The sequence below is a fragment of the Lepidochelys olivacea genome, assembly GCF_965140295.1.
Source record: "Lepidochelys olivacea isolate rLepOli2 genome assembly, chromosome: 6".
NCBI classification, from domain to species: domain Eukaryota; kingdom Metazoa; phylum Chordata; order Testudines; family Cheloniidae; genus Lepidochelys; species Lepidochelys olivacea.
In genome coordinates, this window is record NC_140416.1 from 85310789 (window position 1) to 85337489 (window position 26701).

At 41.4% G+C, this 26701-nt stretch overlaps 1 protein-coding gene across 1 annotated transcript in view; it reads right to left on the reverse strand.

Moving 5' to 3' along the window:
• The window catches only part of SEC23A (SEC23 homolog A, COPII coat complex component), a 49726-nt gene extending 24371 nt beyond the window's left edge, over positions 1 to 25355 (reverse strand). Inside the window, exons 1-10 of the mRNA XM_084630152.1 lie at positions 25199 to 25355; positions 15082 to 15323; positions 11303 to 11360; positions 10879 to 10965; positions 9159 to 9395; positions 8967 to 9046; positions 6159 to 6303; positions 3705 to 3863; positions 3023 to 3138; positions 73 to 196 (exon numbers count right to left, since the gene is read on the reverse strand). Of these exons, the coding sequence (XP_084486278.1) occupies positions 73 to 196; positions 3023 to 3138; positions 3705 to 3863; positions 6159 to 6303; positions 8967 to 9046; positions 9159 to 9395; positions 10879 to 10965; positions 11303 to 11360; positions 15082 to 15302 (1227 nt within the window). The 5' untranslated portion in view covers positions 15303 to 15323; positions 25199 to 25355. The remainder of the gene's footprint in view (positions 1 to 72; positions 197 to 3022; positions 3139 to 3704; positions 3864 to 6158; positions 6304 to 8966; positions 9047 to 9158; positions 9396 to 10878; positions 10966 to 11302; positions 11361 to 15081; positions 15324 to 25198) is intronic.
• Positions 25356 to 26701: the final 1346 nt, after the last annotated feature.

Consider the following 26701-nt stretch of genomic DNA (forward strand, 5'->3'; position numbering starts at 1 on the left):
ACCTAAGGGAAGTGGAAGAAGGGAATACAACATCAGACCCTAATAATATTCATATTAAGTTTTGACTCTTACCTTTATTTCTAAAGTGCCACCAAATCCCATTTTAAATTGCCCTTGCATATCTTTGGTAAATACTCTCTGAAAGGTTTGTTTGAATAAGGATGTATTGAAAGAGTCTCCCATTACCATGTAGCCTCTGGATGAAAGACCAAAAAAATACCAAGATAAAACACAGAAACACAACTAGAAAGCATCTGGACGACTTATTATGCATTAATTTAGCAAACAGGATATACTTAACTTAGCTCTCAAAGAGCTATCAAAGAATATATCTACACTACAATTAGACACCCACGGCTGGCCTCTGCCAGCTGACTTGGGCTCACAGGACTTGGGTTGCGGGGCTGTTTAATCGCACTGTAGACTTCCCTAAGGGTCCCAGAGCCTGGGCTCCAGCCCGAGCTGGGAAGTCCACACTGTAATTAAACAGCCCCACAGCCTGAGCCAGCAGGCACGGGCCTGCTGCGGGTGTCTAACTGCAGTGTAGTTATACCCTCAGAGTTTAAAGTAAAAACAGTTCACTATGAAATATTCTGAAAATTTTTTTTCAAAATCACCTTAACAGAAGCTACTTTCAATTATCTCATCATAAAGCTTAATGGGGAACTTTGTAAACAGGTTTCTAATGGGGAACTTTGTAATTAGGTTTCTTACAAGATCAGCATGTCAAAGTCATCAGGCTCTTAATTCAAAAAAGCTTCAACTGGAGAAAACATTGCACTGGACTTTATCATTACAGCTAGTTTTTAACCCTGCCTTGCGGAAATGCATCCGTTGATTAACTTATCCTAATATTCTGATACTTTCCCATATCGTTTTGCCTCTCTCAGATAAGTAATTATTTCAAACCTGAATCTATTCTCATAAAACACATTTTGTGTGTGAGCTCAGCAGTGCTCATTGAAGATGAAATTACTTTGACTGCACTGCAATCTGTAACTACTCATATTGAGCAGTGAAGTATTTTTAAATCTATATGATTAGCATTTAAGGAATGAGCATAAGACATGATTAGTGTGTATCCCCAGTAGTGCTCACAGTGTACAAATATAAGGCATCCATGTTTTTAATAATACGGTTGATAAGTTTTGTGTTAAGTTCTGCCCTCCAACTTTCCCTTTATAAATTGACTAGTTTCTGGTACTCAACACAGTAGAAGTGCATCTTCAAGAGTTATTTAAATATGGAGAAAACAACAACTATGGGGAACCAACTCAGAAACAACAACCCTATGCCTAGCAGGCAACATAGCAACAGACAGTGAGAGAAGTAGACAAACAGGATGTCAAGGCTGGTATTGTTGGAGGGGCCAGAATGGGCTGGGGCATTGCAGAAAGAGACAGAGGAAGGGGCAGAATTACATAGCACCTTGACTTGAAGTACAAGAAGCTTGAACTTGATGTGACAGAGGAACAAGAGCTAGTAGTGGGATTCTAAGAGGGGTTGACATGATCACATTACAGGCATGGAAAATAATCTTAGCGACAGAATTTTGTACTAACTGTAGAGGGGTAGGTAACATGAGAGTCCAGGAAGCCACAAAGCAAGACGGGTAGGTAACATGAGAGTCCAGAAGGCCACAAAGCAAGAGGTTACAGTAATCAATATGGGAAATTATGAAAGCCTGAGGGAATTTTAGCTGTCGGGACTGAAAGGGTGAAACTTAGAAAAATTGTACAGCAAGAAGTGGCAGGATTTGGACATGTAAGAGGCAGTGCAGACAGAGGAGTCAAAGATTAACCCCATGCCATGGCCTTGAGTGACATAAAGGATGAGGGTGGGGTGGTGTCAATAGTGAGACAGACTGGGGGAGAGCAGAGAGTTTCACTGGAAAGATCAGTATTTGTTTTGACCATGGTAAGCTTTACTGGTGATGCCATCCAGGAGACGTCAGAGACATGACTGAATGAATGGAGATAAGTCAGGAGTGAAGAATTTGAGAGTCATCAACACAGAGACTATAGTTGAAACTGCATGAGTGAATCAGAATGTCCAGAGAAAGGGTAAGCAAGAAGATGAAGGCTCCAAGGACAGATCGCTGTGATATCCCCATGGGCAGTGGGAAAGAGAAGGAAGACAACAGTCCACTCCTTCTCCATCCTCCCCCCAAAAACCACTCAGAACAGCCAGGGAAGGAGAAGAATCAGGAGAGAGCAGTAATATGAAAGGTGAAGGAAGCAAGACACTCAAGTAGAGTATGGCTCACAGTGCAAGGCAGTAGAGTGGTCAAGGATGATAAGGAAGGCGTAAAGAACTGAAGATGTGGCCAAGAAGAGGGCTGTTTGAATCCTTGATGAAAGTAGTTTCAGCAGAGTGAAATGAGAGGAAGTCAGACTAGAGACAATAAAAGATCTAACACATTGTTCTGAAAAAACTTAGTTTATTATCCAACTCAATAGTAAAGAGAATGTTTTCAGGGAGGTCAAGAACACACTATACACAGTACATCATGCATGAAGAAATTCAAGACACTCAAAAAATGACATCTAGAGAAGAAAGATTTCCCCCTCAATCCAAGGACAAAAGGAAGAACAAAAATGTAAAAGAAATAAAAGATCACTGTGAAAAAGGTGTGTGCGTGAGCATTACTGAAGCCCAAGATACATATATGGAAAGGAAAAATAGATTATTTGGCAACAGTACACAGGCTAAATATTTTTAAAGGACATTTACACTATCTAAGCCCCAAATATTTAATGTTAAAATTAATGAGAGTATATGCCCTCATAATTAAACCCAAAATTATGGTGACAAATTCTTCCCAGGTTCACAACAATTTAGGTCTATATGCAAGCTATCCACGATCACAGTACACAGACATGGAGTAGTGATTTTTCCTTCTATCATTTGGAACTAAAACAAAGTCATTAGTATTTTTTGTTAGGTAATGACCACTCTATTTTAAATACTTTCTTTTTAAAGTGCACCTTCATAAACTACTTTAAACAAATTAGTCACATACCCAGTATAGTTGGGACAGCACTTCATCTCCAGAAGACCAGTCTGATCTAGTGCACATGCATATATGTCAATAACATGACCAGTTGTAGCAGCACGATTAGCCAGAGATTCAAAATGCTAAATACAAGATTAAAATGCATTTATAACAATATGCAAACTGAACTTGCCACACTTTAACGTTAAAACATAAGCTCTCAGAATTATTGTACAACAGCTAAATTAAATTGTATCCATATTATACTCTAACATTGGCTAAAAGATCTTTTTTTGAGAAGTAAAAACTAAGTGAGAAAGGTCTAGAACTTTTTTTTGACTATTCCCTACTTTTCCCAGCCAGCTTAAAAGATAATTTGTGGTAGATTGATCAAGGTGGCATTCTACTTAAAAATCAATGCTACCGTTCTTGATCACTGTGCATTAAGGCCCTGATCCAACTCCTACTAAGTCAGTGGAAACACTCCCAGTCACTTAAATTGGAGTTGAATCAGGTTCTCACTCAATGTACTGAAAATCCTTATGAAATTTTGGAAGATATGTAGTTATTCAAGGAAAGTTCAACAACAACAAAAATGTCTAAGTTCTATATCACTTTATACATATTCTAATATCAAATGTCTTATTCTAATTATCTGTCAAATAAAAAAAATTTACATCTCTCTTCCCCATCTATTGGTAAGTCTTACCTTAGTAGCCTTTTTAACATAATTAGCATTGTCTTTTTCAATGTCGTGCCATGATCTTATAGGTAACTTCAGTTCATCCCCTACAACCATCCCAGGTCCTTGAGTGCCTGGTCCTCCAATGAACATCAAAATATGTGCACCAGTATTAGGGAATGTACACTGTAAGACAGAAAGAAAATCTCAGAGAGCAACTCTTTTTGCTATAATAACAGTTAGTACATAATATTAATAGAGGAAACAACTATGAATTTGTATCTGTTGTATTGCTTAGACTAAAGTAAACAATTAGAATATCTCAAAATTCTGAGTAGTAGTTTAACTTAAAATACCATTCTTGCCTCACTAAAACTAGTATTTTTCACTTTTAAGACAGTTCTGCATATATCTGAGGTCGGATCCTCTGCTAGTCACTACTCTACTGACTTCAACTGAGCTAAGATAATTTACACAAATTGAGGATCTGGTCCATGGTATTTTGGGTATTTCTCTTTCCCTATTAATTATTACTAGGAATAGCTGAATGGGGGGGAGGGGAGACTATCTTTACGTTCAAAATTTTATCTGCTTCCATATTCTGAAATCACAACACTCCTCTTAGTGCCATTACATCAACTTGTTACTGAAATGGTTGTCATCACAAAATAATGACGTAATATGGAAAATAAACTGCAGAAACAAATGGAACCTTCGTACAAAACATCTTGTTTCCATGTGAGTGTCTTGAGAGATAAAAATATCAGAGAGGGGCAAATATTAGATATTAGTGCCTAGAAAACAAGAAGCTAGTTTCTGCTCAAGAGGTGTCCACCACACAACTGGCAGTCTCAGCAGAGAACTGAACGGGTATGGAGGCTGAACTAGTTTCTCCTCCTTAGAGGTGGATCCTTCTGGAAGCAGCATAAAAGCAAGGGGAAGCTTGCAGTTTGTTGCCCAAACTCAACCTCTTCTATAAACAGGATTTTTGTCACCAGAGCAACCAACCTGACAATTTTCACTAGGACTGAATTCACTTCTTTAAATTAAAGTTTGTTCCCCTTGGTGTCAATACATCTTTAATGACATAAAGAGGAACAATAGAAGTTAAAAGGACTCTCGGCCTGCGAGGTGCCAAAAGAGACTAATCTCAAAAATGGATTTTAAATCAGAAAAAAACATAACAGTTCCCCCAGTCTTTTTCAGCTAAGCTGGGATATAAAACAGTCACTCACCTTTCTGCTATGGTCTTTTTAAAAAAACCCATAGAACATGTGCAGGCACATGAAACATCTCAGTTAAACTCAACCAAAGTGAGACCCTTCCCACGCTGTACTGATTAGTTGGGGAGGAAAAAAAAAAAACCACATCATAAAGAAACCTTCTAGGTTATTCCTGTGAGGAAATACAACCTTTAAAGGTAAGTAAACTTATGTAAATTAAATCCCATTAACACAGAAAGTCCACAAGGGTAGGGGAGAACACAGGCAAGATTTCACAAGCCCAGCAGTGACCATGAGCATCTTGACAAGCTGCCCTCACTACTTTAACAGGTATCATCACCCAAATATATGACTACAAAGGCTGCAAAGTAACATTACAGGTAGAGGAGGCTGCGCTGTTTAGAGACTTGAAGGAAGGAGCCCAGACAAGTATGCTGCCACAATACCATTGGCTTTCAGTATCCAAAGCAAAGAGACAATTCTTAAAGGGAAGGGAATAGGAAGAACAGACTACTGACTAAGGGTTAAAAACTGTAGAAAATAGTGTTAATTAGTAAAGAGTTATAAACAAAAGTCACAAAAATCAAAATGGGAAAGAGTTAAAATAGGAAGGGAATAAAAACAACAAAAATAGAAATTAAGGAAAAGGCTAAGAAATTACAATGAAGAATCGAACAAAAATAGGTATAAAAAAAGATTTGTAACAAACACAGTCAAAGCAAACAGGCATGATTTAAACAACTAAAAGACAAAGGGTAATAAAAATAACTGGATAAATTAGTCAAGAACTAAGAAAAAATGTATTTTTAAAAATCTTGGGCTGCATCCCATTTCCTTCTCCCTCTTTGCTCAATACACTTTCAATACAGATTCTTAGCTCTTTGACCAGGACAGTACTCTTGCTTCATAGAGTGCCCTGCACACTTTTGGGAATATAAATATGAAGTTAATATAGTAATAAAAGACTGGTGGACTTCCTTTAATCTAAACTAAAAGACAAAAAGTCACCAACTAAACAAGCATAAGGTAGTAACATAATTGTGTGGAATATAAAAACAGAATGAGATGCATGCATTTACTCAGATTAAATAGAGGAAAATTCAGTAAATGTCATGTTTATCTGAATCTGAACACAAGACTAATATACATGAATTACAGAGATTGTTATTGTTATGTGTTGATTGCAGCATCCGCCATAGGTTTTATGTAGGACAGTGATCTAGTGACATTTAAAAACAATTTTAGGTCAAACTATTACCTCAAGGAGTCCTACAGCTATAGAAAGAGCCACTCCAGAGGAACGCAAAGGTCTCTTCCCTTGTGGAACAGGCCAAGGATCCCGTTGTAATTCACCCAAAAGATCAGTAAGATTCATATCAATTTTCTGCACTGGCTGTAGGAATCTAAATATAGATAAATGGCATTATGTTAGCTTTAGGATTCTTTTGGCTATATGACTTTTAAAAAATAATCAGGACTAGTAATTCAATGGCAACGTGTTAGATTGCAATGCCAAAGATCCAAATCTGGGTTCAGAGCACAGTCTCTTGCTCAACAGGCTGGCAAGGTCTGGAAGCACTACATACACGGCATGCTCAGCCTAAGGAGACAGGAAGCTCCACATGGAGCACTGTAGCAAGGCAACCAGAGTCCAGAAGGAACTACATGCAGACAAAAACACATCAGGTCACCATGGGAATTTGAGACAAAGACTAAAGGAAAGAGGATAATCTTGGAGGGAAGACAAAATGAAAATGTTAAGGGGTAAAATTTTCAGAATTGTCTAGGAATCTAAATCCCAATGGATTATTTAGCAAATAGCCTTTTTTGCCTATCATCATATCTAAGAGAATGAAAGATCGAAATATATATTGATAAATACTTCTGTTGATATATTTTAAAATGTTGGATATATTCATACACATAGGAAGACAGAAACAGCACCTCTATATATTCTCAAATGTGCTGAGGCACAGTAAGTTTGTTAAAATACATCTTCGGAAGAAGTCATGAAAAACATGTCAGAAACAATGGAAATAGCAGAAAGGCCACAAATACTGATGTCTGCAAGCAAACTACCCTTGTAGACAGGGATCTTTTAGTAAAATCTTTTTGAAGGGTGAATCAAATGCATTCTTAAATGTGGAATCCCTTCTCCTTAAACTGACAGGTTTCAGAGTAGCAGCCGTGTTAGTCTGTATTCGCAAAAAGAAAAGGAGTACTTGTGGCACCTTAGAGACTAACAAATTTATTTGAGCATAAGCTTTCGTGAGCTATAACTCACTTCATTGGATGCACTCAGTGGAAAATACAGTGGGGAGATTTATATACATAGAGAACATGAAACAATGCGTGTTACCATACGCACTGAAACCAGAGTGATCACTTAAGGTGAGCTATTACCAGCAGGAGAGCCGGGGGGGGGGGGGGGGGGAGGGAGAGAAGAGACCTTTTGTAGTGATAATCAAGGTGGGCCATTTCCAGCAGTTGACAAAAACATCTGAGGAACGGGGGGGGGGGGGGCGGCGGCAGAATAAACAAGAGGAAATAGTTTTACTTTGTGTAATGACCCATCCACTCCCAGTCTCTATTCAAGCCTAAGTTAATTGTATCCAGTTTGCAAATTAATTCCAATTCAGCAGTCTCTCCTTGGAGTCTGTTCTTGAAGGTTTTTTGTTAAAGTATTGCCACTTTTAGGTCTGTAATCGAGTGACCAGAGAGACTGAAGTGTTCTCCAACTGGTTTTTGAATGTTATAATTCTTGACGTCTGATTTGTGTCCATTTATTCTTTTACGTAGAGACTGTCCAGTTTACCAATGTACATGGCAGAGGGGCATTGCTGGCACATGATGGCATATATCACATTGGTAGACGTGCAGGTGAACAAGCCTCTAGATAGTGTGGCTGATGTGATTAGGCCCTGTGATGGTGTCCCCTGAATAGATATGTGGACACAGTTGGCAACGGACTTTGTTGCAAGGCTAGGTTCCTGGGTTAGTGGTTCTGTTGTGTGGTTGCTGGTGAGTATTTGCTTCAGGTTGGGGGGCTGTCTGTAAGCAAGGACTGGCCTGTCTCCCAAAATCTAAGAGAGTGATGGGTATTCCTTCAGGATAGGTTGTAGATCCCTGATGATGCGTTGGAGAGGTTTTAGTTGGGAGCTGAAGGTGATGGCTAGTGGCGTTCTGTTATTTTCTTTGTTGGGCCTGTCCTGTAGTAGGTGACTTCTGAGTACTCTTCTGGCTCTGTCAATCTGTTTCTTCACTTCAGCAGGTGGGTATTGTAGTTGTAAGAATGCTTGATAGAGATCTTGTAGCTGTTTGTCTCTGTCTGAGGGGTTGGAGCAAATGCAGTTGTATCATAGAGCTTGGCTGTAAACAATGGATCATGTGGTGTGGTCCGGATGAAAGCTGGAGGCATGTAGGTAGGAATAGAGGATAGTAGGTTTCTGGTATAAGGTGGTCTTTATGTGACCATCGCTTATTAGCACCGTAGCGTCCAGGAAGTGGATCTCTTGTGTGGACTGGTCCAGGCTGAGGTTGATGGTGGGATGGAAATTGCTGAAATCGTGGTGGAATTCCTCAAGGGCTTCTTTTCCTATACCACCTTTACAGCCTAAGCTTCCATCTACGCTACGAATGTTACCATGTTAGATGTTCTAGTTATCCCTTGAAATGGTTAAAGCAATTTGACTATTAGAGTCCCCCTTAGAATGACCAGTATGTATGGTAAGAGGGGGAGTCTTATCTGGGACAGACTTTCCCCATTCTTTTCTAATGGGAAATTCATTACTGTCACAACTCTTCCAGCCACAGCTTCCAAAACTACATTCACAGTCTCTAAGGACAGCCAAGCTAAGATTCTGCTCTCCAGAAACCTTCTCATATGATCCTTAAACCTAAAAAGCCATTTGCATTAAAAAATGTAGGATAACACACAACACTCAACCTACTAAAGCAACAAAATGTGTGACCCTCTAGTTGTATCAATCACACCAGAAAAAAAATCATGAGGTAAAGTTTTCTGGTAAAGCAATTTAGCAATGATTTTTTTTTTTTTAAATAATACCTGTTAGAAGGTGGTGGCTGCTGTACTTGAGGACCCCGGCCTACTTGTGAAACAGATACTTTAGTAAGCCCCAACATTTCCTGTAAAAAAAAGTAACTATATATATATAATTTGATTACAGAGCATCTTGAAATTCACCATTATGATCATTTTCAGGGTTTGAGGGGTTTTTAATTGTTTTTTGTCTGTTACCTGAAGTTGTTTTGCAGATAGGTCCTTTGTGCCTCTGAAGACATAGCTTTTTGAAATTCCTTCACAACCAAGCTCATGGACCTGCACCATTCTCCCAAATGTAATAAGACCTACCAAAGCAGTTGGTGGTAAGAGACTTAATGACATTTGCATGGATTCCTTCAGGGCTTGCAAATCTTCATCTTCCATGCACGTGTCCACAACGTAAAGAAATATCAAAGGCATCTGAGGACCACGCTTTAAGAAATAATAATAACTAAGTGAAAAAGCACATTGGGCAGTATATATTGTAAAGAAAATAATCAAATTGCAAAAATAAACTTTGTTCAAGTTATATAAATTTTAGTAAATATAGAATTTGCCACACTAGCTCAGACCAATGCTCAATCCAATTTGGCAACCCACCCGAGGCAGTGGCCAATACCTAATGCTGCACAGGAGTGTGAACTCGGTACCATAATTAACTCTATCCAAAAGTGCCATGTTCAATATAGAAGAACAAATTCCTTCCAGGCCTCACCAGATAATTTTGAATCATGTGATAATGTTATTAACCTTACAAGATGAAAAACAAAGTATTACTCAAAGTGCTAGTGGTCATTAAATTTATCAAAACTTAGAAAAAAAAAAAACAGAAACAGTATTAGATCTTCTGTGACATTTCATTCCATAGTTTGACTTGATACATTAGCAGTTCCCCTCATTCTAAAATCATTCCCCTGTAATTTCAGCAAGTGTTCCCTTTTATCTAGTATTACAAAGCTAGCCAAAAGGAGTGGGCTGACAAATTTTAACTTTACCTTTCTTAATCTGAATGCCTCACTGCAGTCCCCTCCTAACTCCTTCCTTTTCCAGTCTAATTTATTTATTTTTTATTTATTCTAATTTATTTATTTTTCGCAGTTTCTTGTTGCATGGCTTTTTTCCTCTACTAATCTCTACTAAGACACTCCCATGCCCTACCATGATGAAATGGAGATAGATAAATTATGTTAGCTATGCCTGCTTGGTGTGGCACTCTGTCCCCCACTAGTGGCACCTAGCCCAGCTTGAGACTGATGAGTCTGCTACAGTGTTGGCTAAGGGCCACATAGCTTTTAACTCATGCAGTAGAGGCTCATACCCTAAGATTCAGAGGTCCCAAATTCAATCCCACCTACCAGGGTCTGTCGGTATTACAATTAAATAAGAAAATCCAAATTATATTAACTGATTGGCCAAAAAACAGTTATCTGTAAACTTAACCAGTTCACTACTCACCTTCTCCTAGAAATAAATTGGTTCCAATATCAATCCATGATTATTCAGATATAATCCTCACTTCAAAGACCAACTATTCACTAAAACTTGATCTAAGTTATGTTGGCAAGCAGCAATAAAATGGTTTCTCCAAAACAAGCACAAGAGAACTGAACTCCTCATGAAGAAACACATCCCAACAGAAGCTTAAATCTCTACAACATATAGAGCTTCCCTCTCTTGTATTGCCCTTAATAATCAGATAATGTTCCTATAATTTTATTATAGTCACTATAATCAAAAATAGTACTCTCCATTTCCAATGGATGATACCGGTCAAAGGTCTACAACTGAAAACGTGTAAATTATTCACTGCATTTTAATCACTACTAAATCAAAACAAAAGTAAAATAAGCCATACTCTACATAGCTAGCTTCAATGCAATTTAATGTCAAAGATTTTATTTGTTTGTTTTTTTACCTGTACTACATATTCAATACTAGAAAACTGAGGCAAAAGTTCTGCAGGCTGGTTCATCTCTGATATACCAGCGTAAGTAGGAGGAAACTGCAAAAGCAAAAAAAAACCATTAAGTACACATTTCAAAATTACAAGTTACAGAAAAACACTGAAAAATAAACATCTGCATATATTATTTGCTTCTGTCTCAAAATGGGCAGACATCCGCATGTTTAGCATCCTGTTGGCAATTCCAATTCACATGTATAATTTATAGGAGGAAAATTAAATGCACCATTCCTAATAGGGTCATTCTATAGTCTCAAAAAGAAAAGGAGTACTTGTGGCACCTTAGAGACTAACAAATTTATTTGAGCATAAGCTTTCGTGAGCTACAGCTCACTTCATCAGATGCAACTATAGTCTGAATACTTTATTTTCTTACCTGATTTCTTTGATAACAAAAATTGCAAGCCCAAAGTTTTGCTCGATAATCCACTTGGCTATAAAAATAAAATTAGAAAAGTATTAGTAATAGTTTGTTTTACATTACCAAGGGGCTTTGACACTAAATACATATGTTGTGTGTACATATGACATGGATTCACCCTTTATCTGTTTATCATGCCCTTTTTCCTAATTGTCAAAGATGTGTGCGCTTCAAACAAGAATTTCCCCCCTCACAATGCATCTTCTCCTTAATGATCCTGCTGTAAATTCACAATAAAGAATGTATAACTTCGTAATTATTTCAGTAGCAGCAGACTGATATACAGTAACTCCTCACTTAACGTTGTAGTTATGTTCCTGAAAAATACAACTTTAAGCAAAACGATGTTAAGGGAATCCAATTTCCCCATAAGAATTAACGTAAATAGGGGGGGTTAGGTTCCAGGGGAAAAAATTTCACCAGACAAAAGATTATATTTTATATATATATTTATATATATATATATATATATATATATATACACACACACACACACACACACAGAGTATAAGTTTTAAACAAACAATTTAATACTGTACACAGCAATGATGATTGTGAAGCTTGATTGAGGTGTTTAAGTCAGAGGGTGGAAGAGGGTGGGATACTTCCCAGGGAATGCCTTACTGCTAAATGATGAACTAGCACTTGGCTGAGCTCTCAAGGGTTAACACATTGTTGTTAATGTAGTATCACACTCTACAAGGCAGCACAAATGGAGGGAGGGGAGACAGCATGGCAGACAGAGACACACAACCTGCGTGAGAGAGAGAGAGAAAGATGCGCATTGCCCCTTTAAGTACGCTAACCCCACTCTAAGTACATTGCCTTTTTAAGTAGATCAGCAAATTGAGACAGCAGCTGCTGCCAGCAAGCTCCCTCCATCCTGAGCCCTGTCTCCCCCTCCCCACCCCGCCCCGGCTCTATAGAGAGGGGGTAAGCAGAGGGCAAGGGCAGGAGCAGGTGGGTGGGGGACACCCTGACATTAGCCTCCCTCTTCCCCCCTCCTCCACCTGCACAGCAAGCAGGAGGCTCCTGGGAGCAGCTCCAAGGCAGAGGGCAAGAGCAGCAAAGGGCAGTGGGGGGAGGGACAGCTGAACTGCTGGCAATTGATAGCCTGCTGGGCCACTGTGGCACAGGGAACTTAGGGGAGCAGGGAGATGATGGGGGCTGCCGGTCCACCCTGGTTCCGAGCCCCCACCAGCTCGCTCCAAATGGCTGCTCTTTCTGCAAGCAGTGGAGAAAGCAGGCAGCTGCGGAACAACGTTATAAGGGAGCACTGCGCAACTTTAAACAAGTATGTTCCCTAACTGATCAGCAATGTAACAACATTAACTGGGACGACTTTAAGTGAAGAGTTGCTGTAATTAACACAGTATCATGGCTATTAGAAAGGAAGGATGATAATTAAGGCATTGGACTAGGATGTAGGAGGCCAGGTTCAGTCCCAGCTCTTACACAGACTTCCTGTGCGGTTTTAGGCAAGTCACTCTATGTCTCTCTGTCTCAGTTCTCGACCTGTAAAATGGGGAAAGTAATACTTCCTTTCTCTTACCTTCCATCTATCTTGTCTGGTTAGATGCACGCTCTTGGGTTCAGAGACTCTTTCTTACTATATGTATGTACAGTGCCTAGAACAATGGGTTCAGGCCCGTTGATGTTACTTGTAATACAAATAATAATAATAATAATGGGTTCACTACTGGTCCAGACAAAAGGAGAAGTTAGCATGATAAAAGGAAAACTCCTACTCAAAAAGATTCCTTCAGTAATAACGGGTGGTGGAGAGGATTAATACACTGTTTTTATATAAATGTTCTGGTTTTCCAAGTATACCCAAGAGCAAAAGTCCCTAACTGAAGATAAACCAAATACCTATAATTTCTTAAGTCCTCCTAAAAATTAAAATAGATACACGCATTTCAAATTGCACCAACACTGCTATTTGCAGTAACGTAAACCATGTTAGACTGTGCAAACAGAAAAGGTACATGCCAACTCTGTCTACCACATCCCAAGCCAGCTGATCTTCAGAGGTATTATTTTCTCAGCCTTCTTTTTGCAAACAGGATATTAATGCAATAGCTTCCACTTAGACATGATAAAAAATAATTAACTGAGTTTAAACACAACAAATTTCTTTAATAGAGACACACCCTAAGACAGCTATGTCATATATTCAGGATGTCCAAAATCCAAAAATTTTAGATACAGGTCACCATGTGGGGTTTTTTTAAGTATATAGCACCTTTCATCTGAGGATATAAAATTACAGAGGTCAGTAATTATTATTACCCCATAACAATAATAATAAAAGTCAATGGAACTTGTGCCAAGTCACGTAGGCGCTTTTGAAAATCCCACCCACTGTCTTTAGACAAATAAGTAGTATGTGTTTCCTAGTATTTTTTTAACCTTATTCTTGTCTTCTCCTGACAGCAGCAGTAATAGGGCAGAACAGTTAATGAAAGATGACCACTAAAGTCTTTGGATCAGATCCTCAGCTGCTGTAAATAGGCCTAGCTCTACTGAAGTTAATGAAACTGTGCCAATTCATACATTTTAACGCCAGAAGGGATGAGCAGATCATCTCGTCTGACCTCCTGTGTAACACAGGCCACAGAGAGTGTTACAACATTATCCCTGTACTAAGCCCAATCATTTATATTTGACTACGCGTCTCTTCCAAAAAGGCATCCAGTCTTTATGTGAAGACATCAAGAGATGGACAATTCATACTAGCTGAGGATCTGACCCTTCGTTTACAAATTTTGTTTAGCCATACTTTTAATTTTACATGTAAAAAAACCTTGAGTGAAATTTAATGCTTCTGATAAGGATAAGCTTACACTAGACCTGACTTCATCTATAAGCAACTACTGTTCCAGCTTCAAAACATAACACTGAGACCTCTATCCTGACACACCACTTTACAGCTGTTAAAGTCCATCCTTTGTCTCCCAAGCTGGGGACACTGAATTACATAAAATTGAGCTAACTGATTTTGTGATGTGCGCAAACATCTAGTACAGTAAGGACTAGCTGACAATAATGAATTTATTTTATAAGGAACATAAGTCACATACAATCCAACTATACAAAAGATGAAAAGCTGTTACACTAACTCACCTCTTCATGACAGGTTTCAGAGTAACAGCCGTGTTAGTCTGTATTCGCAAAAAGAAAAGGAGTACTTGTGGCACCTTAGAGACTAACCAATTTATTTGAGCATAAGCTTTCGTGAGCTACAGCTCACTTCATCGGACATCCGATGAAGTGAGCTGTAGCTCACGAAAGCTTATGCTCAAATAAATTGGTTAGTCTCTAAGGTGCCACAAGTACTCCTTTTCTTTTCACCTCTTCATATTTATTTTCTAGAGATAAAAAAATTTAAAACTGTATCTACTATCCCATGTGACTTGCAGTTACTGAAAACTTCAGACTCTTATAACCTGATTCAAACTAAAGTTAACATAAATCAATTTAATTAACTGGATAATTTTTTGTGAATGTCTTCCTTCAAAACAACTATGAGCTGGATCCTGAAATCCTTAGTGGTCACAGGTTTGGGCCCTACATTTGTGCCTAGAATATGCAAAATTTTATAAATAACAATTTATGCATGAGATGCAGTATTTTCAAACCAGCATTATGAAGAAAAGTTTTTGAATAAAAAATTTAAGTATTTTGTATATATTAAATATTAAAGTATTATCTAAATTATGTATTATGATTACCATAAGGGATTCAGAACTGCACGACAGGTGGTCCTACTGCACAGAACTGGCTCATACTGAATGGGAGGCAAATCAGGACGCTCTTTCAGTGGTGTAAAGAGAGAAGCCACTGGGACTACCATTCTTGTGGCTTCAAGGCGACTTGAAGGCCAAACATTCCAGCTGAATCTAACTCCATCTCTGTCTTCATTCTGCTGGATGAATTCCAGGAAGGTTGTCATTGTTAACTTCTTTTCTTATTTCTGAAATAAAAAGTTATAAATTAACAGGATATATGTGGATTATATATATATTAAAAGAAAAGAATCACAATCAGGAACAAAAGCTTTAATTACAACCAATATTGTCTGGTTAAACACATGACAAAATGTCACATACTAAAATGTTATGTATTCAGCTAAAAAGGAGCTTTCAGAAATTCTCTAAAATATCTAATTCTAAATGCATTGTACAGAATTCCAAGAAAAAATGAAGAAAATAAAACTCTCGGAATGCAGCAACATCATGAAAAGTGCTAAATGTTTGCAAAGTTAAAATAAACGTACCGCACTGAAACATGCCATGTTGCAAATTCATTTTGGTTGAGGAACATAAATTCAATCCAGCAGTGTTACAATTAAAGCAAAGATTCATGAGGGGAAAGTGGGAGGCAGGGCAATGTAAAGTAAGTATTTTAAACATATTTTAAAAGATATGAGGCTTGTTTAAAAAAAAAAAAATCTCTGTTTCGTAGACCACTCTAGGCATCTCCCCTAATGACACTCCCTGTGGTTTAATTATTCATTCCACTTTTACTGTAATTATTTAATCTGTCACTTTCCATTAGCTAATTCAAGAGAGATCATTTTAAACTCGTGGTTTACATTTTCTGTTTTGATAGAAAAGTTTATAGGAATGTGCTAAGAGCACAAGCAATATTTAGAGATGTAACACACCAACATTTTTTTTTTTAAATAAAGCACACTACTGGGCCCATCCACAAATATAAATGTGTGGCAATGCAGTGTTCTACCATGGTTAGGGAAGTGCACGTTCTGGGACAATAAGGATTCTATACGCTTGTTGGGGAACAGCATTACAGGTGGTACATTTAGTACCACCTTATACTTAAGGTTGCCCAAATCTTTCCATTACCAGACCTGGTTTTCAGTTGCTTGTAACTTTGCCAAACTTAAATTCAACCCGAACAGTTTCTCCTGTCAGGTGTTTGCTTCAGGTTGAATTTTTTGTTTCAGCTAAAATGGTTTGTTTCAGAAAACAAGGCTTGGGGAAAATATGTTGTTTTATGCATGTTAAAATATTCTTACAACTGTTTCATTCACCAGAAACTTTGGTGCCTCCAAGCTTAGCATCAAGAACTTGAAATTTGGAACAGGATGATCACCCCAGTACTAGGGATGTGTAGTTAGCTGTTCCTGTGAATATCTGTCCAAATTTGGCCAAGTTATGAGCCTCCACAAAATCTCAGTTCACATATGCTCAGTAAAGACTTGTTAGAGTACAGCAGCTAAATTCTCGGAGAGCTCTTCTGCACTGAGTCTTCTCCATCCCAACAGAGCACCTGCATGCTGACCCAGCACTGAAAGTCCCTGCAATTGCTACTGCTGGGTGGGCACCACTGTGGCACCACACACCAGAACTGAGAGCAAGGACACTCTCTTCTGTGTTCTCAATGCTCCCCTTGCTTGCACCTAGGCAATGAAAAGGACACAACCTGATTCTAATGCAGAATGGTAAGGAATAGGAGGAGAGGATACAAGAGAGGGTTGGGAGGATAGGAAAAGGAGCTCAGGGAGACAAAGGATAGCATTCAGAAGGAAGGATGACGGGCAGTAGCCAAAAAATTGATGAGGACAGAAGCAGGGGCAGGGAACCATGGGAATGAATGGGGGGTGGGGGGGAAGGCACAGTGGGCAACAGAGCAGAAGTTAGCCAGTGGGGATGGAATGGGCAGAGGTCCAGGAACAGCAGCAGGGGAGGGGCCAGGGAGCAGTTGAAGGGACACAGGCAAAAAGTCAGCAACCACTTGATCACATTCCCTATTGTGGTTAAAATGCCAGTGGACCAGTCTACTCTAGCACTGCCACCACTGATAGCAGTGAGGCTGCACAATGTTAGACTCAACAGCAGAAGGTCTCAACGTAGACAAGCCTAATACAGTTAGAACTGAATATATGCAAAAAGAAAAACAAACAAACAAAGTCCAGGATCAATCCACATGGATCCAAATGCAGGACTGGAGCCATAGTGTGGATAGGCCCATAGTTTCATATACTTTACTTATCACTTGAGTGGCTAAGCAATTGCTTACTTTCTAAGTTATAAAAATACTAAGGGTCAGAATCATCCCCATGAGCACAGCTGCACAGGAAAGAAGATTTGCCTTGATAGAGGGCAGGCAATGGTACACAGAAGGAGTGGGGGTTCTGAAACAGGGTGAAACTTTAAAATACGATCAATACCAACCATCTAAGCAGAGGTTGCCTCGGAAGATACTATAAGAATCCAATTCAGCAAGGTGCTTAAGTACATCTGCAGTTTTAAGAACACAAGTAGTCCCACAGATTTCAGTGGGACTACCCATGTGATTAAAGCTATGCACTTACTTAGGTACCTTGCTGAACTGGGGCTTAAATCAGCACATTTCATACCTATGCTTTAGTGGGTGCTTGAAAGCAGTGTGCAACTCTGAGTATGTCTCCTGGCAAACTTCCCATTGCCAGGGATCTGGCTCTCATTTAGAAAAGTTTTAATATTTCAGATATGGCATATACCACTAGTTTACAGTGTTGATGTAGGAGTTCAGATAATCCTTAAATGGACGTCAAGTTTTTTAGTTCTAAAATATCAGCGGTGAAAATTATACAGAAGGTAAATGTAGTATCTAGATTTTTGTTTCATTGTAAAGTGCTATTATTCCATTATTGGGAAACTTAATAAACAACTGCCAATGCAAATGGACAATTTGAAAATGGCCCACAGTAACCATTCCCAAAACTGACTGTGTACAGCACAATAAAATGGAGATAATAACATAAGAATGACCAGAATGGGTCAGACCAAAGGTCCATCCAGCCCAGTATCCTGTCTGCCGACAGTGGCCAATGCCAGATGCCCCAGAGGGAGTGAACCTAACAGGTAATGATCAAGTGATCTCTCTCCTGCCATTCATCTCCACCCTCTGACAAACAGAGGCTAGGGACACCATTCCTTACCCATCCTGGCTAATAGCCATTAATGGACTTAACCTCCATGAATTTATCTAGTTCTCTTTTAAACCCTGTTATAGTCCTAGCCTTCACAACCTCCCCAGGAAGGAGTTCCACTGGTTGACTGTGCGCTGTGTGAAGAAGAACTTCCTTTTATTTATTTTAAAACTGCTACCCATTCATTTCATTTGGTGGCCCCTAGTTCTTATATTACGGGAACAAGTAAATAACTTTTCCTTATTCACTTTCTCTACACCACTCATGATTTTATATACCTCTATCATATCCCCCTTCAGTCTCCTTTTTTCCAAGCTGAAAAGTCCTAGCCTCTTTAATCTCTCCTCATATGGAACCCAATCCAAACCCCTAATCATTTTAGTTGCCCCTATCTGAACCTTTTCTAATGCCAGTATATCTTTTTTGAGATGAGGAGACCACATCTGTATGCAGTATTCAAGATGTGGGTGTACTGTTGATTTATATAAGGGCAATAAGATATTCTCCGTATTATTCTCTATCCCTTTTTAATGATTCCTAACTTCCTGTTCGTTTTGACCGCCGCTGCGCACTGCGTGGACGTCTTCAGAGAACTATCCATGACGACTCCAAGATCTTTCTCCTGATTAGTTCTAGCTAAATTTGCCCCCATCATATTGCATGTATGGTTGGGGTTATTTTTTCCAATGTGCATTACTTTACATTTATCCACATTAAATTTCATTTGCCATTTTGTTGCCCAATGACTTAGTTTTGTGAGATCTTTTTGAAGTTCTTCAGAGTCTGCTTTGGTCTTAACTATCTTGAGCAGTTTAGTATCGTCTGCAAACTTTGCAACCTCACTGTTTACCCCTTTCTCCAGATATTTATGAATAAGTTGAATAGGATTGGTGTAGACTAATTGTCAATGTCTACAGACTGGATCCTTTTCCTTAAACTCTTCCACAGTTGCTACCCCCAAACACTGTTCTAGTTCAATGGTGGGAGCACTAGTACAGACTAGCTGCCAGTGTTTTAACAACCATATCATATAATCCTACTATGAGCAGGTCTACAGAACATGATGATAATTAAAATGCAGGGAGCTGCCAGGAACTCTGTCCACACTAGCACTCCCTTCATTGCTAATAGTAGAGGTACATCAGCAGTAGTCAGGGTGGGAAAATTTAAGAAAAGTAGCCTAGTGTAGACATGGCCATTTGGTAGAGAGGGAAAGTGTAGACTGGGGGGGGGGGGGAAGGGGAGAACACACAAAAACTGGGATGTACGTGGAGGAAAGAACAGAGAGAGGAGAAATATTTAGTCAGTTAAGGAGTGAGGGATAGGCTGGTACTTAAAAGAAACTAAAAATTAAAAGACTTCTCCCCTAATATTTCAGGATCCAGCACTGTAATGTTGGGAAATAGATAGGTGGGCATGGGTGAGAGTGAGAGAGAGAGAATGTTACCCCAATGAAAAATAAAATAATAGGCAATGTGCATGAAGAAACAACGATATCTGGCATAGCGGAATCAAATTTGAAGGGAACAGTTTCTTTTGTTAAAATGATTTACTGAACAGAGATAGGAAATGGCAACTCATTACGAGAGGAGCACTATTTCAGACACTATACATGAAGTTTTAAACAAAAAAGGGGTAAATAGCGAGATGGCAAAGTTTGCAGATGATACAAAATTACTCAAGACAGTTAAGTCCAAAGGGACCTCACAAAACTGGAGACTGAACAACAAAACGGCAGATGGAATTCAATGCTGATAAATGCAAAATAATGCACAATGGAAAATGTAATCCCAACTATACATGTAAAATGATGGGGTCTAAAGTAGCTGTTTCCACTCAAGAAAGAGACTTTGGAGTCATTGTGGATAATTCTCTGAAAACATACATTCATTGTGTAGCAACAGTCAAAAAGATAACAAAATGTTAAGAACCATTAGGAAAGGAACAGATCATAATACACTATATAAATCCATGGGACACCCACAGCTTGAATAGTGTGTGCAGTTCTGGTTGTGTGCAGTCCCATCTCAAAAAAGATACATTAGAACTGGAAAAGGTACAGAAAACGGCAACAAAAATTAGAGGTATGGAACAGCTTCCATCTGAGGAGAGATTTAAAAGACTGGGATTGTTCAGTTTGGAAAAGAGATGACTGGGGGGGGGGTATGATAGAGGTCTGTAAAATCATGAATAAGGCTGCGAATCATTCACAGAGGTCACAGCTTCCGTGACTTTCCGCAACCTCCGTGAATTTTGCAGCACTGGTACAGCTGACCCCAGGACCACCCCAACAGCTGGGCAAGCCCAGGGGCCAGCCACACCGGCCACTACTCTGGCAGGCCCAGGCTGCTGGTCCCGGCGCTGCCCTGGAGCAGCAGTCTGGGACCCGTGGTGGTGGCGGCAGGGCCCTGGCCGCTCCCCACCCGGAGCAGCAGTGGGGCCCCGCGCCGCCCCCCCACACACACCCAGACCAGCGGCAGCAGCAGGGGGGCCCTGGCCGCCCCCGACCCAGAGCGGCAGTAGGGCCACAGGCCGCTCCCTCGCCCAGAAGTTACAGGGGGCCCCAGGCTGCCCCCGCCCTCTCCAACGGCAGGGAGACCCAGGCTGCTCCCCCCCCACCCCAACGACAGGAGGCCCTGGGCCACCCCCAGCTGCAGGGGTGCCCCAGGCTGCCACCTCAGCAAAAGCGTCACCTCGTGCTGCCCCCACCCCAGCAGAAGCGTCACCCCGTGCTGCCCCCACCCCAGCAGCAGTCTTCAGGAGCGCCCTCCTCCCAGCACGTAAGATTTAGTCACAGGTATTTTTAGTAAAAATCACAGACAGATCTCTGGGCCCTGACTTTTTGTTTATTGCCCATGACATGTCCATGACTTTTACTAAAATACCTGTGACTAAAATGTAGCCTTAATCATGAATAGGGTGGAGAAAGTGAATAGAGAAGTGGTATTTACCCTTTCATGTTACATAAGACCCAGAGGTCACCTGATGAAGTTAATAGGCAGTAGGTTCAAAACAAAAGGAAGTACTTCTTCAGACAATGCACAACCTGTGGCACTCAATGCTAGGGGATGTTGTGAAGGCCAAAACTATAACTGGGGTTCAGAAAAGAATTAGATAAGTTAATGGAGAATATGTTCATCAATGGCTATTAGCCAAGATGGTCAGGGACACAACCACATACTCTGGATGTCCCTGAGCCTCTTACTGCCAGATGATTGGACTTGACAACAGGGGTGGATCACTCAGTAATTGCCCTGTTCTGTTCATTCCCTCTGAAACATTTGACATTGGCCATTGTCGGAAGGCAGGATACTGGGCTAGAAGGACCACTGGTCTGACCAGTATGGCCATTCGTGTGTTCTAATGTAAAAATAGCCCACCAACTCCAACTCTACTCAAGACACAAGTAAAAATCAGAAATTAAGAGAAAGTATTTCAAAGCTAACTCCCTTTTTCTGTATGGTATCTTTTAAAGTCTTATTTCCCCTTCATTTTTCCCCTACTTTGAAGTACAGTAGCTCCATATAGTCTTATTTTTATCCCCTTATTACTTGGTTATGTGCTCTACAGAGGGCAAGGTATGCAAACTCTGTATGGTGACTCATAAAAATGAAGAGCATGCATGCATACAAAGCCCCATAATGTGCAACGAGTTAAATGCAGTTGCATTTCTAAGATAACATATGCTTCTTGTTTAGATTTAGGAAACATTTTCATGCTAAATTTTCCCCCCTTTCTTTCCATCCTTTTCTTCCAAGACCTGACTTGGTTTATGTATCACAGTTTAAGTTACCAAAATAGGATACAGCTTGTTAAGATATGGGTTTTGCAGTTATACATACAACTTTCTCACTAAAACAAAGACATTCTGCTAGACTTGGAGGGCTTAATTCGGTAAACCTTTGCTCATGTGAATTACCCTTGCCCATGTAAGTAATCTCATTGGGATTTGAGGACACTTAGCACTTTCTAGGATCTTGCCCTTAGTATGTACCAAATATGTTTGTTATACTTCACAAAGATATCCCATAATTGTACAGTTTTAAAATATATGCTGTTAAGTAATCATTCTGGAAACAGCTGTTAGTTTGCTGATTGATGCAAAACAAGCAATGATATGTTTTTTTCAACACAGATTCATTCTTTTAATATCCCCTCCTTTATTACAGCACTTACAAATACCTTTAAATATTTCTAAACCTCTTTAATTTATTTCAAAATAAAACCTACTCAGCTGATGTAGAACATCTGAACACCACCGATACCCTAGAGATAAACATCTTGTTTTTCTAAGGGTCCCAGTGGGGCAGCAGTCATATTTCAATACCATAAAAACAATATAATGTAGTACATACTCATTCTAAAATAAAATTAAACTGGTAAGCATGAAACTGTAGTAATCACACTTTAATCAGCTTATTAGATCATTATTAACTTTATTTCTGATTTGGTTATTTTCTTTCTAATTTTTACACCAAAAGAAAAAAATCAGACAAATGTGTTCCAATTCCAAAATGTTTAAATTAGGGGAAACAGTTGGCACAGATCAGAATTAACTGTAAATTGTCAAAATGACAGAATTTTGACAGACAGTAATAAATGATCAGCAGCAGCTTCATTAATTCCTTACTTTTCTGTGACTTTCTTCTTGAACACAGCTGTACTCCAGACCTGCTTCCCAAGTCCCCTCCATTAAGGACTGATTTTAAGAATAGAGTAAGTTATATGCCATCTCAGGAGGGGAAGACTTTTGCTGCATATGGGCTTACCTACAAGCAGTTTTTGTACTGCTGTGACTCTAGCTATTTAGGAGCTGCTATGGTCCCTCCAATCCCCTAGTGTGGGCACAGTAATACCAATAAAGGGTGCTTATATCTGATTTCTGAAAAATTACGGATATAAGCTATACCAGTGGTTCTCAATCTACGGCTCATAGGCTGCTTGCGGCCCATGTGATATCTTCAGGGCCATACAGGTAGTGCTGAATGTGGCCCACAATAGTAAATAGGTTGAGAACCACCGAGCTATATCAATATAGAAAAGGAGTACTTGTGGCACCTTAGAGACTAACCAATTTATTTGAGCATGAGCTTTCGTGAGCTACAGCTCACTTCATCCGATGCATACCATGGAAACTGCAGCAGACATTATATACACACAGAGATCATGAAACAATACCTCCTCCCACCGCACTGTCCTGCTGGTAATAGCTTATCTAAAGTGATCATCAAGTTGGGCCATTTCCAGCACAAATCCAGGTTTTCTCAACCTCCACCCCCCCACACACAAACTCACTCTCCTGCTGGTAATAGCCCATCTAAAGTGACAACTCTCTTCACAATGTGCATGATAATCAAGGTGGGCCATTTCCAGCACAAATCTAGGTTGATCACTTTAGATAAGCTATTACCAGCAGGACAGTGGGGTGGGAGGAGGTATTGTTTCATGATCTCTGTGTGTATATAATGTCTGCTGCAGTTTCCATGGTATGCATCCGATGAAATGAGCTGTAGCTCACGAGAAAGCTCATGCTCAAATAAATTGGTTAGTCTCTAAGGTGCCACAAGTACTCCTTTTCTTTTTGTGAATACAGACTAACACGGCTGTTACTCTTATACCAATATAAACACCTTTATACTAGTTAATATTATCACATCTACACTAGAGGTTTGTACCACTTTAACTATTCTTTGCTGTGTCAGACAGCTCTCCTCCTCAATATAACTGAGCATCTCCTCTTATACCGCTGATCCCACCCAGTCCTGCAGAGCAGGCCAGAGTATAACATATCAGCAAACTGGCAGACTGCTGTTCTTGAATGGCTAGTATCCCAAATTCCAGCCTCACAGCCACAGGAGGGGGCTCTGACACCGCTGAGCCTGAAGCACAGGCACTTGGGGGGAGGGGATCTTGCGATGGGCTCCCTACACGCATACCCCAGCCCATAGCATAGGGGTGACAGGACTTTAACTCCCTACACCTCCCAAACCTCAGGCACTGGGGGTGGACTCCCCACATCCCCCCCCAATCCACTAACAAGTTGGGGAGAGCTCCCTGCACCACTCCCCTCAACCCAGAGACAACTGTACCCACCCTCCAACCCACAGACAACTGGGGTGGGGGGCTCCCTGCACCACCACCCCACAGACACTCCTCAACCCACAGACAACTGGGGTGGGGGGCTCCCTGCACCACCACCCCACAGACACTCCTCAACCCACAGACAACTGGGGTGGGGGGCTCCCTGCACCACCACCCCACAGACACTCCTCAACCCACAGACAACTGGGGTGGGGGGCTCCCTGCACCACCACCCCACAGACACTCCTCAACCCACAGACAACTGGGGTGGGGGGCTCCCTGCACCACCACCCCACAGACACTCCTCAACCCACAGACAACTGGGGTGGGGGGCTCCCTGCACCACCACCCCACAGACACTCCTCAACCCACAGACAACTGGGGTGGGGGGCTCCCTGCACCACCACCCCACAGACACTCCTCAACCCACAGACAACTGGGGTGGGGGGCTCCCTGCACCACCACCCCACAGACACTCCTCAACCCACAGACAACTGGGGTGGGGGGCTCCCTGCACCACCACCCCACAGACACTCCTCAACCCACAGACAACTGGGGTGGGGGACGTACAGACAACTGGGACTGGGGTCTCCCTGCACCACACACAAGCCGCGGGCACCGGGGTTCTCCCTGAAGACCCCCCGCCCCATCCACAGGCAGCAGGGGAGGGCTCCCTGCAACACAGCCCCAGGGCAGGGGCGCTGGGGGATTCTAGCGCCCTGCACCCCCAAACTGGGGTGCTGGGCTCCCACGTCACCTTGCTGCCCAACTCCCCCCCTCCGCGCAGAGTTGTTATTCAGCTGCCGGGCCTCAGCCCCAGCCCCACTCACCTGCCAGCGTCCCAGCCCCAGCCTGACTCACTCACTCACTGAACCCAGCAGCCCCGCGCTGCCGACGCGACAACATGGCTGATGGGAGAGTCCGTGCCACGTCAAGGGGCAGAGAGCGCGGTCGGGGCCGGGGCTGCGCCCGCCCCGCCGTGGGGTCTCCGGGGGGAGGAGAGCAAGCACCCCCGCCCATGGCTCCCCCTGCCGATCCGCCTCCGCGCTGCAGGCAGAGCGGCCCGGGGCAGCTGGGGCAGAATTGACTCCCGTGGTGTGCGAATGTGTCTGGCTGAACCTCAGGGGAGCCCCGAGGCAGCAGCCGAACCACCCTGTCCTGCCGCGGGTGCTGCCGCCCAGCACAGGGCTTCTGACATCCTGCTCCGGGGTTTTGCCACAACCGGGCATGAGGGACTCCCTGCATCCACACCCCTAACCCCCACACAACTGGGCATGGGGGACTCCCTGCATCCACACCCCCAACCCAAAAACAACTGGGTGTGGGGGACTCCCTACACCAAAATCCCCAACCCACAGACAGGAGGGCATGGGGGAGTCCCTGCACCCACACCCCTGACCCACAGACAACTGGGCAAGGGGGACTCCCCTCACCCATACCTCACAGACAACTGGGTGAGGGGGACCCCTTGCACCACACTCCAACCTACAGACAACTAGGGTGCAGGGACTCTCTGCCATCATTCTGCTATATACAAAGGTTCTCTAGTGTTTCTCCCACGTACATGGCATCTGCCATCCTTCTGCTACACACCAAGGTTCTGATGTGGCACTGCCATTGATTTAAATGAGCTTTGGATCAGGACCTAAGTGAGTCACAAATCCTCTGAACCCCTGCTGTATTATTCACTACACAATGTCCATTCTGTCTAGGAAGGGCCCAAATGTGCTGTCATTTGCACTTGTGTAAATTTGGGTTTACTGAAGATTTACCCTGTAATTACAAATAGACTTTGGCCAGAAATTAAGGACAGATTCTCAGGACCCTTGTCCCATTCAGTACATACTGCTGACTCATTCAGGCCCCAGTCCATGAAAACACTTTAGCACAAGCCTAGCTGAGCATGTGAGTAGTCTCACATACCTAAATATATGCTTAAAGGCTTCGCTGGTTCAGGAAGGGCTTTGTTGCACACTGCATGAGGCAGAGTTTCTGTGAGAAAAATATATATATTTAAGAAATTAAATCTCTTAATTGTGCTGAATACACTATTAATGTTAGATTTTTTTTATTTTTTTTTTCAGGGAGGAGGAAGTTTGTCAATTGCTTGGTGTGTGTATGGGGGTGCGGGGGTGAGAAAACCTGAATTTGTGCTGGAAATGGCCCACCTTGATTATCATGCACATTGTAGGGAGAGTGGTCACTTTGGATGAGCTATTACCAGCAGGATAGTGAGTTTGTGTGTGTGGTTTTTGGGGAGGGGGGTGAGGGGGTGAGAGAACCTGGATTTGTGCAGGAAATGGCCCACCTTGATTATCATGCACATTGTGTAG